We start from the raw sequence: 17,869 nt of genomic DNA on the forward strand, positions 1-17,869 counted from the left end.
TGCATTGACATGTGCTGCTACAGAGTCATTTAAGCAGCAGGTGTATATCATAGACTTGATACTTAACTGTTGGGCTTTAGCAATGCAGCTTGCATTTGTGCATTGCTTACCTACGTGCAAACCTGTGTATCTTTCATGTGTATGCCCTTTGCTAATCATCACGCAAACCCTCTGCTCATTTCGCAAAGCATATGTTTAGAATGTGCTATTATTACTGCTGCTTACTGTCCATTTCTTGTGTATGACATTAAATTACATGTGGAAACATTACTAACTTAGGGTCCTATCTAATAATATGTCACATATTTACAATACCCAGTGTGTGCTATGCAGTGCACATCAATCTGGTAACCTGCAGAACTGCAACTATTTATCTATATGCCTAAAAACCATTGCCTGAAAGGTTAGTGCAGGAATCCGCATAAACCATAACTACAGAGACATAGGTGACCTTCAACACACTTGACCCTACCCATTTTGGTTTTGTCAAGGGTAGATGCTGCTTATTGACCCTTGTGGACTTCTTGGATACTGACTTCAAAGACCTGGATGAGGGATAACAAGACATAACGTCTATGTTGAGTTATCCAAGACCTTTGACATGTTCCCCCTTTCATATCCTAGTGAAGATCTCCCATCTGGGAATTGTGCAATACAGTACTAGATGGATAGCCAACTGGCTCAACAACAGAACACAAACTCTCAAAGTTGGGGACTGCATCTCCACCACTAGTCCACTCACCAGTGGAATACCACAAGAATTTGTGCTGGACATTCAACTGTTTGATAAATACTTCCATGAAGCACAGGCAACAGTAGATGACTTGTGGTTTACCAAATTTGCAGATGACTGCTAACTTGATGCACTTAGAGTCCCCCAATGATGGTAACTTATTACAGAAGGGGCTGACACAGACTAATGACTGATGCCAAACTCACAGACTGAACCTTAAGGCATATAATAACTCCTTGTCCCTTTTGTCAATGACGTACCCCTGCTCATTATGATATACATAGCACCCCCCCAAGCTTAGTGTTGTGAGACTTGGGAACACACATTGATAGCAGTCTACATTTTCATCACTATGTGCCCATGGTGATGACACACACAATCTGCATTGCGCACATCATACATATGGACATCACATCCAAGACCAAGGTAGTCCTACCTCTGCTGTACTCTACCCTTATCACACCAATAATGGAGAACAATGCTGATATCTGTCTGTACCTCACCAGACACCTGTAGCAGTTGGAGAAAATACAGGGTTGTGCCTGGGAGAATCCCAGGCCTCCAAACATGACATACATGGAAAGACTGACATACATGTCACTGTACTCTTTATCATGCAGGCTGCTGAGAGGTGACCTTTGCCTGCCCTGCAGAGCAGTCTCAGACCCTGTTCTTCTGGAAATAATGGACCTCTGCAGATCAAATGGGGTAAGAATAATTTGCCCCAGAATTCCCGACCTAGCTTGTAACATTAAACAGAACATGCTGGGGAGACAGATATATCCGCCAACAATTCGCACTCCTCTGTAATTCTCACTGCATGTGAAGCAGTGCTCCTCAATGACCCTGTTCGAGCGCAACCTTGAGTATTGGTTGGATGATTATAAAGTCAGTTCTGGGCTGGCACCTGTGCCCCCTGTGGACAGGGTCAGTTGGTTCTGCTGACAAACTCACTTAGCTAAAAATGACCATCCAGCTATGCTCAGTAAGGGTACTTGTGTGCTTCTAAATACCCTACTGCTATTAGGCTAGTGGCCTCATATGAACCTATGAAGCTATGTGCCTAAGCAGGCCTCCCAACCTGTTGTCTCCCACATGGCCTGCTGATGTCATCTACTATAAGTTCACCTGCACTCTTGTATAAATCAGATGTGTGCCGTAGCGCTTGCATAACATACTGGATTCTGTAGCCTGTGTACTTGGGTAGGGGTTCTGCTCACTGCAGTTGACCTGGTGTGTGTGTGTCTAGACCGCAGAGCAGAAGTGTGTATCGTACAGTTACTTCTCCAATGACATGAGTTGCCAGTATTTTGATACTTGCACATGCCTATAAATTTCATGTAGGCCTCCTAACTCTTCTTCCTCATGGCCTGCTGATGTCATTTAGTATAAGTTCACCTGTGCTCCTGTATAAATCAGACTTGTGCCATGACACTTGCTAATAGTAGTGGGTTCTGTAGTCTCTGTACATAGGTAGGGGTTCTATTCTCACTGCAGTCAAGTGTGTGTGAGAGACAGAGCATTTTACACCGGCATGTGGGACACAGTTATCTTAACAGACACTGGTGATGCCATCAGCTGTAAAGTGTTGTCTGACACACTCCAAGTTGGACTTGAGCTGTGAAACTTGTGTAAAGTACTGGGTTCTGTTGTCTGTGGAATTAGGTAGGAGTTCTGTTCTCAATACAGTTAACAGTGCATGTGTGTGCGCGTGTGTGTTGTGTGTAAGTTGTTGCTTGACATTACAGAGAGCATTTTATGCCAGCATGTGGGACACTGTTATATTCTTCTCAACAGACGCTGTCAATGTCATCAGCTGTCATATTTTTGGATATGCAGTATTCTCACCAGTGTAAGGTCAGAGACTGGCCTGGAGGCCAGGCAGAAGTCACCTCATCCTGTGCAATAAAGATTACAGTGACATGGCTTTTAATCTGTCCACATACATGATTGCATGGTTGCTGAGGAAGCCCTGTGGTCTCTCCAGCTGCTACGTGTGTCTGGTGAGGTACATGTAAAAAAGAACGTTAAACTGTATTAGTGTTGTAATGAGGTTTGACTACCGCTGTCATACAATCCTAAGAGCAACATGGGCTTTCGATAGCAATGTGGACACTTGGTGGTCAGCATTCAGATTGCTAGCTATATAGATATATATATATATATATATATATATATATATATATATATATATATATATATATATATATATATATCTATATAAGAACTCCACTTTTCTGTTGGGCAACATTACAAATGCACATTTCTTAATTTATTTGAACAACATGTGCCTTTGTCACCATTCATTCAGTTTTGTGTGTTAGCTCCTCCTGTACTGTGTCATCACCTTTGGTGGACTCTATGATTGCACACAATATGCAAGAATCTGCAAACTTGGTAAGCCAAAGGCCATATACTTTAGCCTGAACTGGTGAGAAATACAGTTCAAACAGTGAATGGTCAGGCACAGATCCCTGAGGTTTTCCAATGGTGACAGCTCTACTGGTACAGGTTGATTCACCAAATTTCACATTGTGTTCCGTCATTGAGCCAGATGGTTACCCATCAACTGACATAAAGTTTAATCTCCAGCTTGGGTGTTTTCTCAATGATACCTGCATGTGTGATTGTGTCAAATCCCTAAGCCAAATCACAGTAGGCAGTATGCACTGCCTTACCTTCATCAAGGCCTATCACACAGAATCAATGGGCTGTGACAACATCACAAGATCACCTGTGGCATGCTTCAGCACATACACCTTCCTGATATGGTTGAATATACAGTTTAACACACCCTCTATATGGCTTGTTTACCCATACAAGGGTGTACATCAGCATGCATCCACCTGAGCTGGGGGGGACAGCACCTCATGCATGTATAGAGACATCCTGACTCTCCTCGACTGAGGTAGACCAACATGTCATCATGGATCTCTTCTACATGTAGACTAGTAATATTCCAGGTGTCTGCAACAGACCAGTATGAGTTGTTAATGCTCCATCAGGTCAATTACATCTGATAGATGTCATCAGAGGTTATTGAGGGCATGCATGTTGACAACAGTATCATCTTGTGGAGCTTGAACAGGTCAAGGCATTTAACACAAATCCATATGGAGGTATTCAGTCAGCACTGTCATATGTGGCCATAAACAGCTATATCACCAAATGAGTAGACCAATGTATGACTTAACGTGGCATCTCACTATTGAAATGTGTGACATGACATATATCTCGGGTCCCGTTATTAGGTCGGTACATCAGAGATGTCTGCTAGGCCCTTTCCTGCCCAGTAGTTAAGTGATGGACATCACAAGATGAGATACACATGCTATATCCAAACAGCTGCCGGACCACAGCCTGTGGGCAGTCATCGACTCCAACTGTGATATTAGTATAATACAGACAGTATCAACATATACCAAAATCTAGTAGTAGCGCAGTCAGTCCAAACGATAAATGCACTTATACCAAATAAAATATAATAGATTCAAAAAGCAGGTAATAGTGCAAAGGAACGAGGCTAATTCTAAGCGTTTCAGGTTCGATATTCACTCAAGCATCTGGTCCCAAAGTTGTTAACATAAGCACATTTATTGACATAAAAAACAACAAAAATACACGGATAAGCGCTTTCACTAAGGTTAGCTTCATCAGATCCTGCAGATTGTGAATAAATGCAACACATTTTATAGTGAACCTAATAGAATAATTAAAACGAATTAAGTGAATTAATTAAGAACAGCATCTACATGATTGTAACAATGCTGTTCTTAATTAATTCACTTAATTCGTTTTAATTATTCTATTAGGTTCACTATAAAATGTGTTGCATTTATTCACAATCTGCAGGATCTGATGAAGCTAACCTTAGTGAAAGCGCTTATCCGTGTATTTTTGTTGTTTTTTATGTCAATAAACGTGCTTATGTTAACAACTCTGGGACCAGATGCTTGAGTGAATATCGAACCTGAAACGCTTAGAATTAGCCTCGTTCCTTTGCACTATTACCTGCTTTTTGAATCTGTTATATACCAAAATCTGCTGTCACAGCCATGACACCTACATTGACAAGAAACATGGAGGGATGTGTTGAATCAGGAAACAGACACATCACCCAAGTATAATGTGGACATCACACCCTGTAATCAGACCAATATGTATGTGACTCGTGTCCTGGGGTAGAGGGTAAGTGGTACATCCACCAGCATGTGGTCACAGTGCTGGCTACTCCCTTGAATGTGACACAACTACTGGTGTATGAAGGACATTCACATCAGAGGTCATAATTTCATGGTTCCCAGCCTTCATTACACCAATAACTGTGTACAATGCACCCTTCTTCATGTACCTCCCTACACATCTTTCACTGTTGTGTAACTGAAGTCTATCACCTTTGTCGCAGTGCACTGTCACACAGCTTATTGGCCATACCTAGGTATTCTTTCTGGGGAATATGCATGACTGTCTGACACGGAACACCAATTAAGTTGTTACACCAGATGCATGTGTGCTACCTGTTCTGCTTAAGCGCACACTACATACATAGGTGTTTAACATCATTAATGGAATATATCTCTTCTGTGACAGTGTAGATTGTGCCATGTATACATGCCATGCACACAAGGCAACTTGCGTGTATGGCCCATACTGTCACATATAGGTATGTGTCCCTCCTAACACCTCCAGCAGATGTTACAGTACCAGGACAGTGTGCATGGTTACCCTCATAGAGTGTGGTTGTATCATAGTTGTTTGTGTGCGTGTGCAGACTCGTGTCTTATCACTCTACATCACATATGTTATGCTAGAGGCATGATATTATTGTAATTTTTCCATGATCCTTTACCTGTGGCCACGTTGCTAGAGACCTCTACTGAGAGTACACTAATATTCAGGCATGTCAGTTTGCACAGCTTTACAATATGCACCCTACCCCAGTTGTATATCATATCCCTGATAGATGTCCTCTGCATTATTCATGCAAGGATGCTTATCTCACACAGACATCCTCCCTATTATGTTACCTTGTTTGGCAGTCACAGACAACGCATTTATAATGTGCAGTCCATACTGTACCATATTAGATATGTGTTTGGTGTTGCTGCTACAGCCATTTTCCATTGACATGCCCTCCTCTGCTGTACATGAGGGAGTTTCACCTGTCCTCTTCCCCTGTGTTCATACCTACAATTTATCTGTGTGCCCCTATTCGATGTACACACTTCGCACGTGATCATTTTACATGACAGTCCCATGTCCTGTTACAGATCATTTAACACAGCTTCAGTACAGAATGTCAGGAATGGGATATCACAATACTCTGCACTTTAGGCACACTGTCCTTTTCTGTGTGTGGACCATATACTTCACATTCATACCTCTCAACTGTCCAGGTATTACCTCTCAACTGTCCAGATATTCCGAGGATGTCCAGATGTTTTCCTTGTCCAATTTGTGTCTTTCTGTCATAACTGGGATGATCTCTGCACTGATGTGACTCGAGTGCATATCTCTCAACTGTCCTGATTTGTGCAGAATATCCATATTTTGTCTCATATTTGTGATCTTTTCCTCATTACATTTTTGTTTTCTGGCAAATCCTTGACATGTCACTGCAGAGTGAAGTCAGAAATTGATGACTGACCTTTTGAGTTTCAAACTTTATGCTCTTAGAGCAGTTCATGCTAATGTACAACCTATTTACTGTATCAACTTTCTAAGTTTGGAAGTGCAATATTAAATATCTGCCACTATTTTTTTGGCCTTTGTCCCCCCATTATGTATGCCTTTGTCCCCATATTTTGCTCATAGGGGGTGAGCGGTATGTTTGAGCTTCATTCTACCACATGTCCATGTGACATCTATGGCGATTATGTCCCTGTTTCGTTTTAAATGTCCCTGCATTATTTTGGCCTTTGTGTTGAACTAACAGATTTACAGATATCTGTATAGCCCTGGTGGTCATTGTAGCATTCCGTGCAAATCTGTGGACAGTAGGTGTTCTGTTTACAAGAAATTGATATCCACATTTGCTTACAGGGTTTCCTGGCCAGCAACACTGTTGCCAGCCACAAAACCTAGCTTAGCCAGGCCTCATTAATACGCATTGCACACACCATCACAGTAGGATGGGATTGGGCTCTGGCATAATGGTTAAGGTGTTTGCCTTAACTAAAAGTGCAGGGTTTGATTCTCAAATGGGATAATTGGATAGGCTTAAAATGGCCCACAAGGGCAGTTATCCTACCACTGACCCATGAACCTATAAAAAGATGAACCTCTAACATGTAAACTCTGTGTAGGCTCTGCGTGATGCCTACTTGAAGTTTATTGAATCCTGGGATTTTTCATTAGGATTACTTTAATAAAAGTCACAGACGAAGAGGCGGAAGATTTACTCCGTCCTGTATCTAGGTAGGAAATAAAGGAACAAATTAAAACACAGGCTGGGGCGGGCTCCCAATTGAGATATGGAAAGAGGGTAAAAAAGGGATGGAGATTTGGTGTAATGTATTCAATAAAATACTCAAAAGCAAAGAAATCCCAGGTTCTTGGAGAGATGCAGTAAAATAGGGAAAAGACCCCAGCAAATCCAGGTTCTTATAGGCCAGTAGTAATAATAAATCATGGCTACAAGATATTCGGAGTGATTTTAGCTAAAAGAATTGCAAAATACTGCTCAGAATAATACACTGGGATTTGTGTTTTGTAAAAGGTAGACAAAACATTTGACAGTATTATGACAATGAACTTAATTCACCAAGGAGCAGAACATTAACAAACAATGTTGGTGCTGATAGGGTTAGATCTGAGAAGGCATTTTAACAGTCCATTAGAAGTATATGTGGGAAATTTTAAGGATGATGGACTTCCCTGTGCAATTTGGTTGATCCAGGGTATATATAAGGAGACAAGAACAGGAATTAAAATAAATAGGAAGGTCACACAAAATTTAAATAAGAATAAGACGGGGGTGTCTACTGTGCCCTCCAGTTTGTGCTGTACTTGGAGCCACAATCCAGTAACATAAGAATCTCTGATGTGAGGGGATGGAAAATCAATAATAGCTTATAAGTTAGCAATGTTTGCAGATGATATCATCTTAATTTTGACAGACCCAGATAATGATATTTAGAAGCTATTTAAAGAAATAGCAGCATACAATAGGATAGAAAGAGAAAAGACTAAAAATGTGTATTAATTATGCCCTGCCCTTCAGATGACAGGTTAAACTGAGGTCCCATCTGCTTGAGTTGGTGGTAGCTCCTGTGGCTGTAAAAGATCCCTCTGCATGTGTCAAAAAGAGTAGGGTTTTTTATTTGTATACACATATAAAATTCATATTTTTTGCATATTTACATATTTTAGCATCATTCAATATATTGATATTTCCATTTCAAGTATTCTCTGCCCACTCTTTATTCCAGTATTTTTGTCAGCATCTATTTTCCATTGTATCTGATTTCATTAAGTCTTTCATTCCATATAGTCCATGTTACATAAAATATGATTCATTCCATTTTTTAGCTTTGTTCTGGGATATCATCCCATAAAACCCATACTCTTTATCGTGTCCATGTTTATCATTTCAAAATTTAAATTACTTTTAAGCAAATCACGTTTATATACTCTCCACAGTTTTTGAATTCTCTCACATTTAAAAAAAAAACATGTTCTGCAGTTTCCAGTTCTTTACATTTATTACATATTCTATTCTGTTTTCTCTTGTATGACATCTTTACCCCCCCCCACTGGTAATTTTCCTATGGACTACCTCCACAAAAAAATCATTGCATTAAAATTTCTGTATCTCATCATTATTGCTTTCTTCTTATCAATCTCTTTCCATGGCTACACCAAATAAAAGGATATCATAATGTTAATATACCATTCTTTTCTATTCTTTCCTGTAACATTCTTTTTAATTACTACAATACATTTTCACTGTAAAATTCTTTCATTTCTTCATTAATAGCACTGTTACTTTTTTTTTCATTTCCATTTTCCCCAATTTGTCTATTTACACTACATTATTGTTTCTGTCAAATCTTTATTATTTTTATTATTCCTTTTAGTGCTTTGTGCATGCAGCCTCTTTATGTACAATTGGATTTATCCGCCCCAATCTCCCTTGTTCATCTTTCATATACAAAATTCCCCTCTTAACCAAGTTCAGTCTTGACCCCCAAATAAATGAAAAAAATTGCATAATTTCTTTTTCATATTTCATTGGCATCATATAGACATTTGCACTATAAACTATTTTATGGTGTTTATTAAATGTGCTTTATTTTTGTATGAAAACCTATGTCTTCCAGAATGTGATCATGTCATTAATTCCTTTAGTAACTTTACTCCAACCCCATTGTTCATGTCTGTAGTTTGTCCTTCCAAACACTATTCTAAAAATATCTTTACTATTTTCATTATATTCCACACCTCATGTAATACCTTCATAACCAAATCATTTGCCTTTCTTTTGCTTAAACCATATACTATTCCAGAAATATCTATACTCTCTTCCTTATATTCCACATCTCCTATAATACCTTCATAACCAAATCCTTTGCCTTTCTCTTGCTTAAACCAATTTTTTTCAATCATGTACTTAATTTTTTATTATTTTTTCCATCCAAACTTTTTTATTTTGCTCTTACTCCAATATCATCACTGTAAGTATACATTATTGGCAACTGTATCTTCTGCATCATTCTATATCCGTTCTTACTTGATATTTTATTAATTTCTATTACTACTATGCTCATGATAATAGCAAAGGACATGCTGCTTGCAGGACATCCTTGTTTTATACCACACTCTATTTTCAAATCTTCCCCAATCCAACCATTTACGTTCAGTTTTACAATTCTTTTCATGTACTGATTTAATTACTTGTAATATTTTTTCACTTATTTTGTATGCTTGTAAAATTCCCCATAATGCTTTATACTGAATGTTATCATATGCCTTACTGACATCGCCTATCATGATTTTTGTTTCCTCCTTTTTATTAGTAATATCATCAGTTACTTCCCTTATTATCCACAGTAGGTCTTGACTCCCCTTTCCTTTTCTCCCAAACAAATTCTGATCATATAATCTTTCTGTTTTACATTGTAGTCTTTTAGTTACTATTCTTATTAAAATTTTATAATCTGTGTTTAGTGTAATTGGTCTCCAGTTTTTTGTTTCATCTTTATCACCTTTCTTTAATATAAATTTTATCATACCTGTGAAAATTTCTTTATACTTAAATTACTTTTGTAAATACATTTCTTTATACATACTATATTCAATTCCATCCAAACCTGTAGCTGAATTAACATTAATATCTTTCAAGATCTCATTCAGTTCATTTATATGTATTCTTCTCTCTAAATATTCATTGTCTTCCTTGTTTAATTTTTCACTGTTATAAATCTGTTCTATGTTAACTTTTTTAGTATATAAATCTAATACATATTCTTTAATTATTTCATATATTTATCCTTGTTTTTAACTTTTTTTCTTTAATGTTTAATTATTTTATTTTCTTGCCTTCTTTTACTATTTTACATTAAGTATGGTGCTGCTGCTTCTTCCTTGTAAGCAATATTTTTGCTTATATAACAATTTATTAACACTATCTTGATTTCCATATAATTTTTTCTTTCTCATAAAGCGATTTTTTTCTTCTCCATCAAGTCTTTAAATTTTTTTTTTACTTAATATTTTGTATTCCATTTTTTGTCTTTTTTACTTTTCTTTTCTATACATTCTAAAAATTTTTTTGTATTTCTTTTTGAATTGAATCCACCATATTGTCCAATTTTCGTAAAAAAATTCTCTCATACTGATATGTTGCCAAAATTCAGTAATTGCTTTTCTTTTTCCTGAATCTAACTTTAATTTTTTCTTTTTATGCCTTTTCCTATTTTAATATATTCCTCATTTTCATGAATTCTTATCCAAATCGCCACATGATCAGAGATTCCTTTTTGTGTATTTTTAGGCCTTCTGATATAAAAAAATAAACAAATTCTGTCTTAATTTCGTTTCTTTTGTAAGTCCAGTGTTTATTTTCCCATATTTTTAATTTTCCACTTTCATAATGTCCGTAACCATTTTAACATCACAACTATTGTTTTTATTTCTCAAATTACAATTAAAAATCACCTGTCATTATTATATCAATGTTAAAACATGCATAATTAGGTATGCTTTTAAACATTGTTTCTCTTTCTTTTTTTGTCTCACATGCATATAAAGCTGTTAGTCTATATACATATTTTCTATCTACTACTGTTATTCGGCCCAATTTTACTGTTGTAATATCCAGTATCTACTACTGTTATTCGGCCCAGTTCTACTGTTGTAATATCTAATATTTTCTTGGCATAGTATACATATACCTGAACATGTCGCTTTACCTGTATTCCAAGTAATAGTACCATTCCACGTTTTTTCTGTTTGCACCCTTACTTCTGTTTGCATTCTAATGTCTTCTAACACTATTATTTGAGCATCTACTGTTGCACACCATTGTAAAATACTAATTCTTCGCTTAATATTCATAGTGCTCGTGTTCAAAGCGAATATTTTCAGCTTTATAGAACAGTTATTAGAATAATTTTATCCCTTACATTTCTTATTTTCTTTTACCATTATGTTTTTAAATTAGCTTTTTCTTTCCCTGACTCTTTACTATTGAATTTTTCGTGCCTTTTACTATATGCCACTCTGACTCCTCTTCACCTGTTTCATCTTTCTTTTTCTTTCTCTTTGTATTTCCCTTTAAATTTAAATACCATTTCTGTGTTTTTCTTGTGTGTTCTTGTATAGCATTGTTTTTAACTTTTTTTTTTTTTTTTGTATAACTTAATTTTTATTTTCATTTCTTTGTATTTCTACCTCACATTCTAACCTTGAATGTCCAGAATTACATTTCACTTCGCATTTCTTGCATTATGACCTGTCTGACCACATAAAAAACCTCATCTTTGTCACCCTCATTAAATGATCAATTTTTCCACAAAAATAACAAGTCTTAGGTTGTCCTCTGTGCCTCACAAAACTTCTATTGCCATGCACATTAATAATACTAGGTGTGTGTATCACAATGTCATTTTCCACTTTTAAAATTATTCCACATTCCCAACCCCCAGTCCATAATCCTGTTTCATCATAGATTTTAATAGTGTTTACCACTTCTTTATATGTTTTCAGCAATTAAGACTTTCTTTTTTCTCTGAAAAAGGCTTGTACAACATATTATGACTATGGAAAGTCTGCTTTCTTTTTTTCATAGGCCCCAAAAAGTTTTTCATAGCCTGGCCAGTTTCAGAAAACAAGTAACAATTTGTTAATTAAAATGAAAACTCTTACCTCTTCAGCTTTTACTCCCAGAGGTGCAGTAACATTGTCCCATACCTCATATCTGTCCAGGCCTTTCTTTTTTACTGCTCACCCGAACAACTTATTTTTCTTTACTTTCTTTCTTTCTGTGCCCCTTAGCTCCTTCTTCCACAATTTGAGCACAGGACTTTTTTTTTCTGGAACCTTCTCTGGCTGTTTTCCTTCTCTTACTCCCTCTTCTCTTTTTTTTTTTAATAATGTCACTACAGGATGTAGCAGTTCCACTTTCTGGCTCACTCTGGTTAACTAGCTCCTCCAGATACTCATCCCGCAGCCCTCCCAACTGGAGGATGGAAATGACACATTTTTCTGCCATTTCAAACAGGTTTTTCTGGAAAATTTCTTCTGAATCCATCTCCACCACTGCATTTATCTCAATCGCCTTCATGAGCTCCTCACCATCAGCAGACAACGTTTTCCCTGCTCCCACATTGCCTGAAAACATTTCTGGAAGAGATTCTACCATTTTTCTTCATTATCAACACATTTAACTTCCAAATTGCCTTGGCTGTCCCTGTTCCTCCTGGCTGCCTCCATGCCTGGACAGGAAACAGGAAGTCAGGATGTGTAATCTCTTCCCCTACTGCAAAGAGTAGGGGAAGTTCCCTGATGCCTGGCCAAATTTCCTTTAACAGTATAACTTTCACCTTAGGCCTCTCCTGAAAGGAGTCCAGTAGCCTAGAGGGATTAACCTGATTAACAAAAGTTAAAAAAAATTGATATAACTTTGGATAGGGTCTCAACTTTACATATATTTTGTCCCTATACCTTCATCCTAAGACTGCTGCAAATGCTATGCTATGTATTGCAGCATCCATTAAATCATCTTCAGTTCATATGAAGCACAGCTTTCAGTTTTCAAACTTTATTACATTAAATGTATAATTTATTGTAATACATTTTCAAAACTCTTAAGTGCACCCCCTCCCCACATAAATATTTTTTTAGCTTTTAACCAGACAACCTAGTGAGAGAGAGTCAATATCTCTCACAATTTGCCAATTTTTTTTCCTGTGAGGCTGATTGTATCCTAGCTTATGCAACGTGGAGATAGAAGCTCCCACAACCAAAATCACCACGGAACTAAAATGAACAAAAAAATTTCAGACAAAGCAAGCCTTTTATCCACCAATAATTTATAGCAGCATTTTATTGCTCCTTATTTTTAACAAGGGAAAAACAAATATAAAAAACAAATATAAAATTAGTTTTATATAAATATAAAACTGTTTGTTTTTCTTTCATCTAGCTTTTTTGAACAGGCTACTTGTTGACTTTTGCTTCTTTCTTATGAACTGTAAATGTCCCCAGATCTTCTCCTTGCAATTATCTCCAAAATGTTTGCAGTTTATTCCACACTGCTACCCAGTTTCACTTCTCTGCTTCATACCCCTCTTTGGCAGCTACTGGCTTTACACTTAAATCCACAATGTCCTTGCCATTTAGCTTCTACTATCTTGTAGTCCTAATCACTTCCTTCGATTCAGTAAATCTTTTAAAACCACTCAGAAGGAACCCTTAAAACACAGCTGGATAGAGCAAACAGAATTTCAACTTCTCTTTCTGCATTCTCTCATGCCCACCACAAAGTGTGCCATTTGCTTTCTAGTGATAAATGAGTAATTCTGATAAGAAATCTCCCATTTTATGTTTTCCATTATCTCCATAACAGAGACTACTTTGATGTTTTGATTTGTGTCTCAAATCTCAGCAATATATGTCTTGTTTGAGTCCCAGTCAGCATATACAGTCGGAGTCCACATCATTTTAATCTGTGTAGTATGTAACCCCCGTCCCATTAGCTAATGTATTTCGAATGTACAAACTAGGGTCCATTCCTTTTGCTGTCTCAGGTATGTCAGTAATCCATATTTGTGTTTTTTTTTTTTCTGCAGGATCAATCTTCCATAGCTACCTAACTCTTTCAAACTCTCCACCTTGTTCAACAAGAGGTCATACTTCTCTTTCTAATAAGTCTGCTCCTTTTGCAGCTTTTCAGTGGCATGTATATGTGGGTTCATAGCATCTACCATCTGATGCACCTTCTTCTCAGAAACGTATCTCACTTGTGTATAACTCTCTTGGCTTCTTCAGTTGACATAAATTTTATGTAGACACACTCAGTTTTTCTTTTGTCTTTCTTCAAATCATATAAATCATTTTGTTATAGGATGAGTTCCACACCTTTAGTTCACTATTTAAAAACTTTATTTGTAAAGCAACTGAGGAACCTATCTTCTTAGAGCACCAGAAGTTTCCCCTGAGAGATTTCATTGACTAGAATGTAGCATTAACCATTATTATTTTTTGCTAGTACCTGTTATCACATTGCCAGTATTGGTGAAAATAGATAAGGAAGGAGATGATAGTACTGTGGTAATATTTCTACAGAATACATGGTTTTGGAGCAAAATATATAAAAACTGAAAAACTTTTTGAAAACTCTTAACAGTTGATATAACCGTAGTATTGTGTGTCTGTGTGTGAAATCAACACATAATCTCTTCTGAGCCAATGCTTGGGGTTCAGCCATACATATAAATGCAATTTGTTGGCAGAATTAAGATAGCTTGGATATCCTTGTATTGATCTGATAAGATTTGTATTCAAACTGAAAAGTAAAATTCGAAGAACTGAATCCCAGGGGATTTTGTTTTTCTCATTCATAAGCCATGAAAAGCATTCATTACTTCACCTAACAATGTAAGTGGTCTTTAAGGAAGCTGTTGAGCCTTTTTAAGTTGTTTTGATGCATACCTAACAAAAATGGCCTTTCGACAAGGTCTGCTTGACTGTTTGCATCAAAAGCCAGTGTCCTTTCGAGGAGTAAGCCAGATACCATCTGTCCATTGTTTAGAACATTTCATACAGAATTTGTGACTCTGTTGACTAAAAATCCCTTCTGGAAGCCATATTTAGAGTTTAATATTTGCTTAGATTCAACAGGGTTCGTTAGCTGTTAATGAATGCAGGCCCATATATTGATGCCACATTGCACCCAACATCACCCCAGTGGCAGGTCCTTCATTTCTAGGAGATTCAGATTAGTCTTTTGGCAATCATGCTTATTGCTGGATTAATGGGGAAAGAGAGTAAAGCACTTAGTGTCCATCATCCACAAGTGGCAAACATTTTTCACTATTTTATTATTCAGTCCCTAGGCATTTCTTCCATGCTGAAGATCCATTGCATGCAAACACTGACCACATGAATGCTATACCCTCTATGCCATCTGACAGTGTGCTGATGTCAAGCAGGTTCAGCTAAGCTGTATACCTTTGGCTAGCATTCTGATATCCACAAGGATACTCCTCCAGTGGAAGACCTCACTCTGTATTGTGAGAGAGCTTTCCATCTGTCCCAGAACTTGCTGTCCAGCTCCTAAAATGTCATGTTTAGTACTCAGAATCTGGTGGCTTGCATTGTAGTAAGGAGTAGAGTAGAACAAACTGTATTGGGCTGATAGATATTCTTTATTTTCTAATGAGTAACAGTCTTTGCCTGTTTTGTCATCTAGTATTTTTAAGCGTATAGCACAGCAGACTGCAACTTCAGAAGAATGGCCTTGGAGACCTCATCTTTTTTTAAATGAAAATTGTAAAAAAAAAATGTCTGTGTGGACATCAAGTGAAGTCAAAATATGACTTTCTAAATACATTCTGAGATTTAATGCTCAGGTTACCGGCTAGGTAAGTTTCAAGAGATTTGGAGAAAAATTGTTTGAAATGTGCCTTTTTATTTATATGAATTCTTGAAGAAAACCCGAGTGTCATTTTATTTTTAATGCTCTGCAGCATTTTAAACATAGATATTTAGTTATGAAGGAGTAGTTCTGAAATGTGTATCTTTTCTCTCTCATTTTCTTGATACAGAGGCTAAAGAACAGGTGCTTGCAAACTTGGCAAATTTTGCCTATAACCCCAGTAACTACCAATATTTACGACAGCTGCAGGTCATTGACCTTTTCCTAGACATGCTTACAGAAGAAAATGAAGCTTTTGTAGAATTTGGAATTGGTAGGTACACAATCTGATTTGTCATGTTAGGTCACTGGGGTGGGAAGGGAGTGGGAAACGCATTGTATTGTTTTAATAAGGGTATCACTGGTAAAGCACTTGGAACTAATTTCTCTCCAATACTTAATGTAGTAAAATGGTGCATAGTTGGAACCAGTGTTTCCACTGTATGTGGTTTGTGCCAATGTTGCCACTGTATATTGTGTGTTTCTGTTCATAAAAACTACTAGCAGTGACATTTTAACATATTTTCTGTGCATTGATATTAGGTTTTTAACACTCCTGTTACTGTCTCATTGACCAGATTTTCTTTGTCATTTCTTAAGTACTACAACCATAAATCTCTTTCTGCAGCACTCCCTCCCTGTTTAGGTACAGACTAGCCCTGGACAGTTCTTTTTATCATTATTAAATCACAGTTTTCGTAATGAGACAGATTCATTAAGCAGAAAGAAAACAAACCGTAGTGGTGTTTTCATTATTTTCTTACATTATTGATCTGATGTTGTCCTTTTTTTCATTCTTCCTCAACGTATGGGTCATGCATCCACCCTCAGATCTGACTCTGTCACATTCTTGGATCCAACTCTCGAGCTCCTCCCTCAGTCTTTAATGCCCTAGTCCATTCCCAGTTCCTTAGATCCTTTCTCTGAGCATTTGTTAGGTGTTTAGAATAGTTGTAAGTATATTTCCTTCATTGAAAATTACCGGTTTCTTCCATATTTCTAATATATTTAAAATCTTTACTTCCCTGTAAGTTTGTGTTTTCTGCGATTGGCGTTATTACTTGTAGAAAGTACATTTCTTAATTACCATTGTTGCTACTCTTTCCTTTCCTCTCTTTCTTTATTTTCCTACCCTATTTAACAGGGTATTATTTAATACCTTTGTTAGTAGTTTCTTTTTTTATTGTAGTTAAATAATAAAAATAATAATCTATATTTCTTCACTCCTTTCTTGCTTGTTTTTTTCTGTAGATTACGGTTTCTATTATGGCTGAAAATCCTACAGGATGTTCTTCATCTCACATTGCTGCAGTCCTGACACTTGGGTAGTCCGCTGTCCACGGTCGGCCCGGATATCAAAGTATAAGGCTGACGTCGGTCATGGCGCATTTAACTGACGTCAGGACGTCAGGGTACAAATGCGCATGACCGGCGTCATATCCTCAGTCTTTTTTGCCGCATGGTCCGATGCAGAAGCAGCATTGCAAGTGCCGGTTGGCGTTCTGAGATTTTTCGATTTAGAAGTTTCAGACAGAGTTCAAAGTTGGCTAAGTACCCGTTAGAATATTTTAGTTTTTCTTGCCTCAGTCATTTACGGATGTCAGAAAAAGTTAATAATTATGCTTCTTGTGGGAAACAGATACCGCATAGAGATTATCATACTTTGTGTATTCCTTGCTTAGGGCCTGAGCACGGCGTTGTTGGCTGTCGCTCTTGTGCTAGATTTAATAAACGCACTATAAAGAGAAGGTTGGATTGTGCAAGGTTAGTCTTTGGGAAGCGGTGCAATTATAAAATGCCGCCGGATGCTCCGACGCCCGCTTCTCAAGAAGCGCAAGGACAAGGCAGTTAAGCCTAGGCTAGAAGAACCGTCTGTACGGACGCCGGTTCTTTAGAGGTGTCGGTGGAGCCGGTGGCTCCACCGGAGATTTCTTTGTGTTCCCAGAGTGAGACCTTATTATTGCAAGATGTGGCCTCTCAGGAGGCAAGTCAGGCTG

At 37.3% G+C, this 17,869-nt stretch overlaps 1 protein-coding gene across 4 annotated transcripts in view; it reads left to right on the plus strand.

Annotated features, from left to right (window-relative positions):
* ARMC7 (armadillo repeat containing 7) overlaps positions 1 to 17,869 on the plus strand; it is a 268,224-nt gene that overhangs the window by 103,435 nt on the left and 146,920 nt on the right. For all 4 annotated transcript variants that reach the window (XM_044068812.1, XM_044068809.1, XM_044068810.1 and 1 more), the window contains one exon: positions 16,003 to 16,146. In XM_044068812.1, coding sequence (XP_043924747.1) covers positions 16,003 to 16,146 — 144 coding nt within the window. The remainder of the gene's footprint in view (positions 1 to 16,002; positions 16,147 to 17,869) is intronic.

The sequence above is a fragment of the Protopterus annectens genome, chromosome 4.part0, assembly GCF_019279795.1.
Source record: "Protopterus annectens isolate FY-2018-M chromosome 4.part0, PAN1.0, whole genome shotgun sequence".
In the NCBI taxonomy this organism is placed as follows: domain Eukaryota; kingdom Metazoa; phylum Chordata; order Ceratodontiformes; family Protopteridae; genus Protopterus; species Protopterus annectens.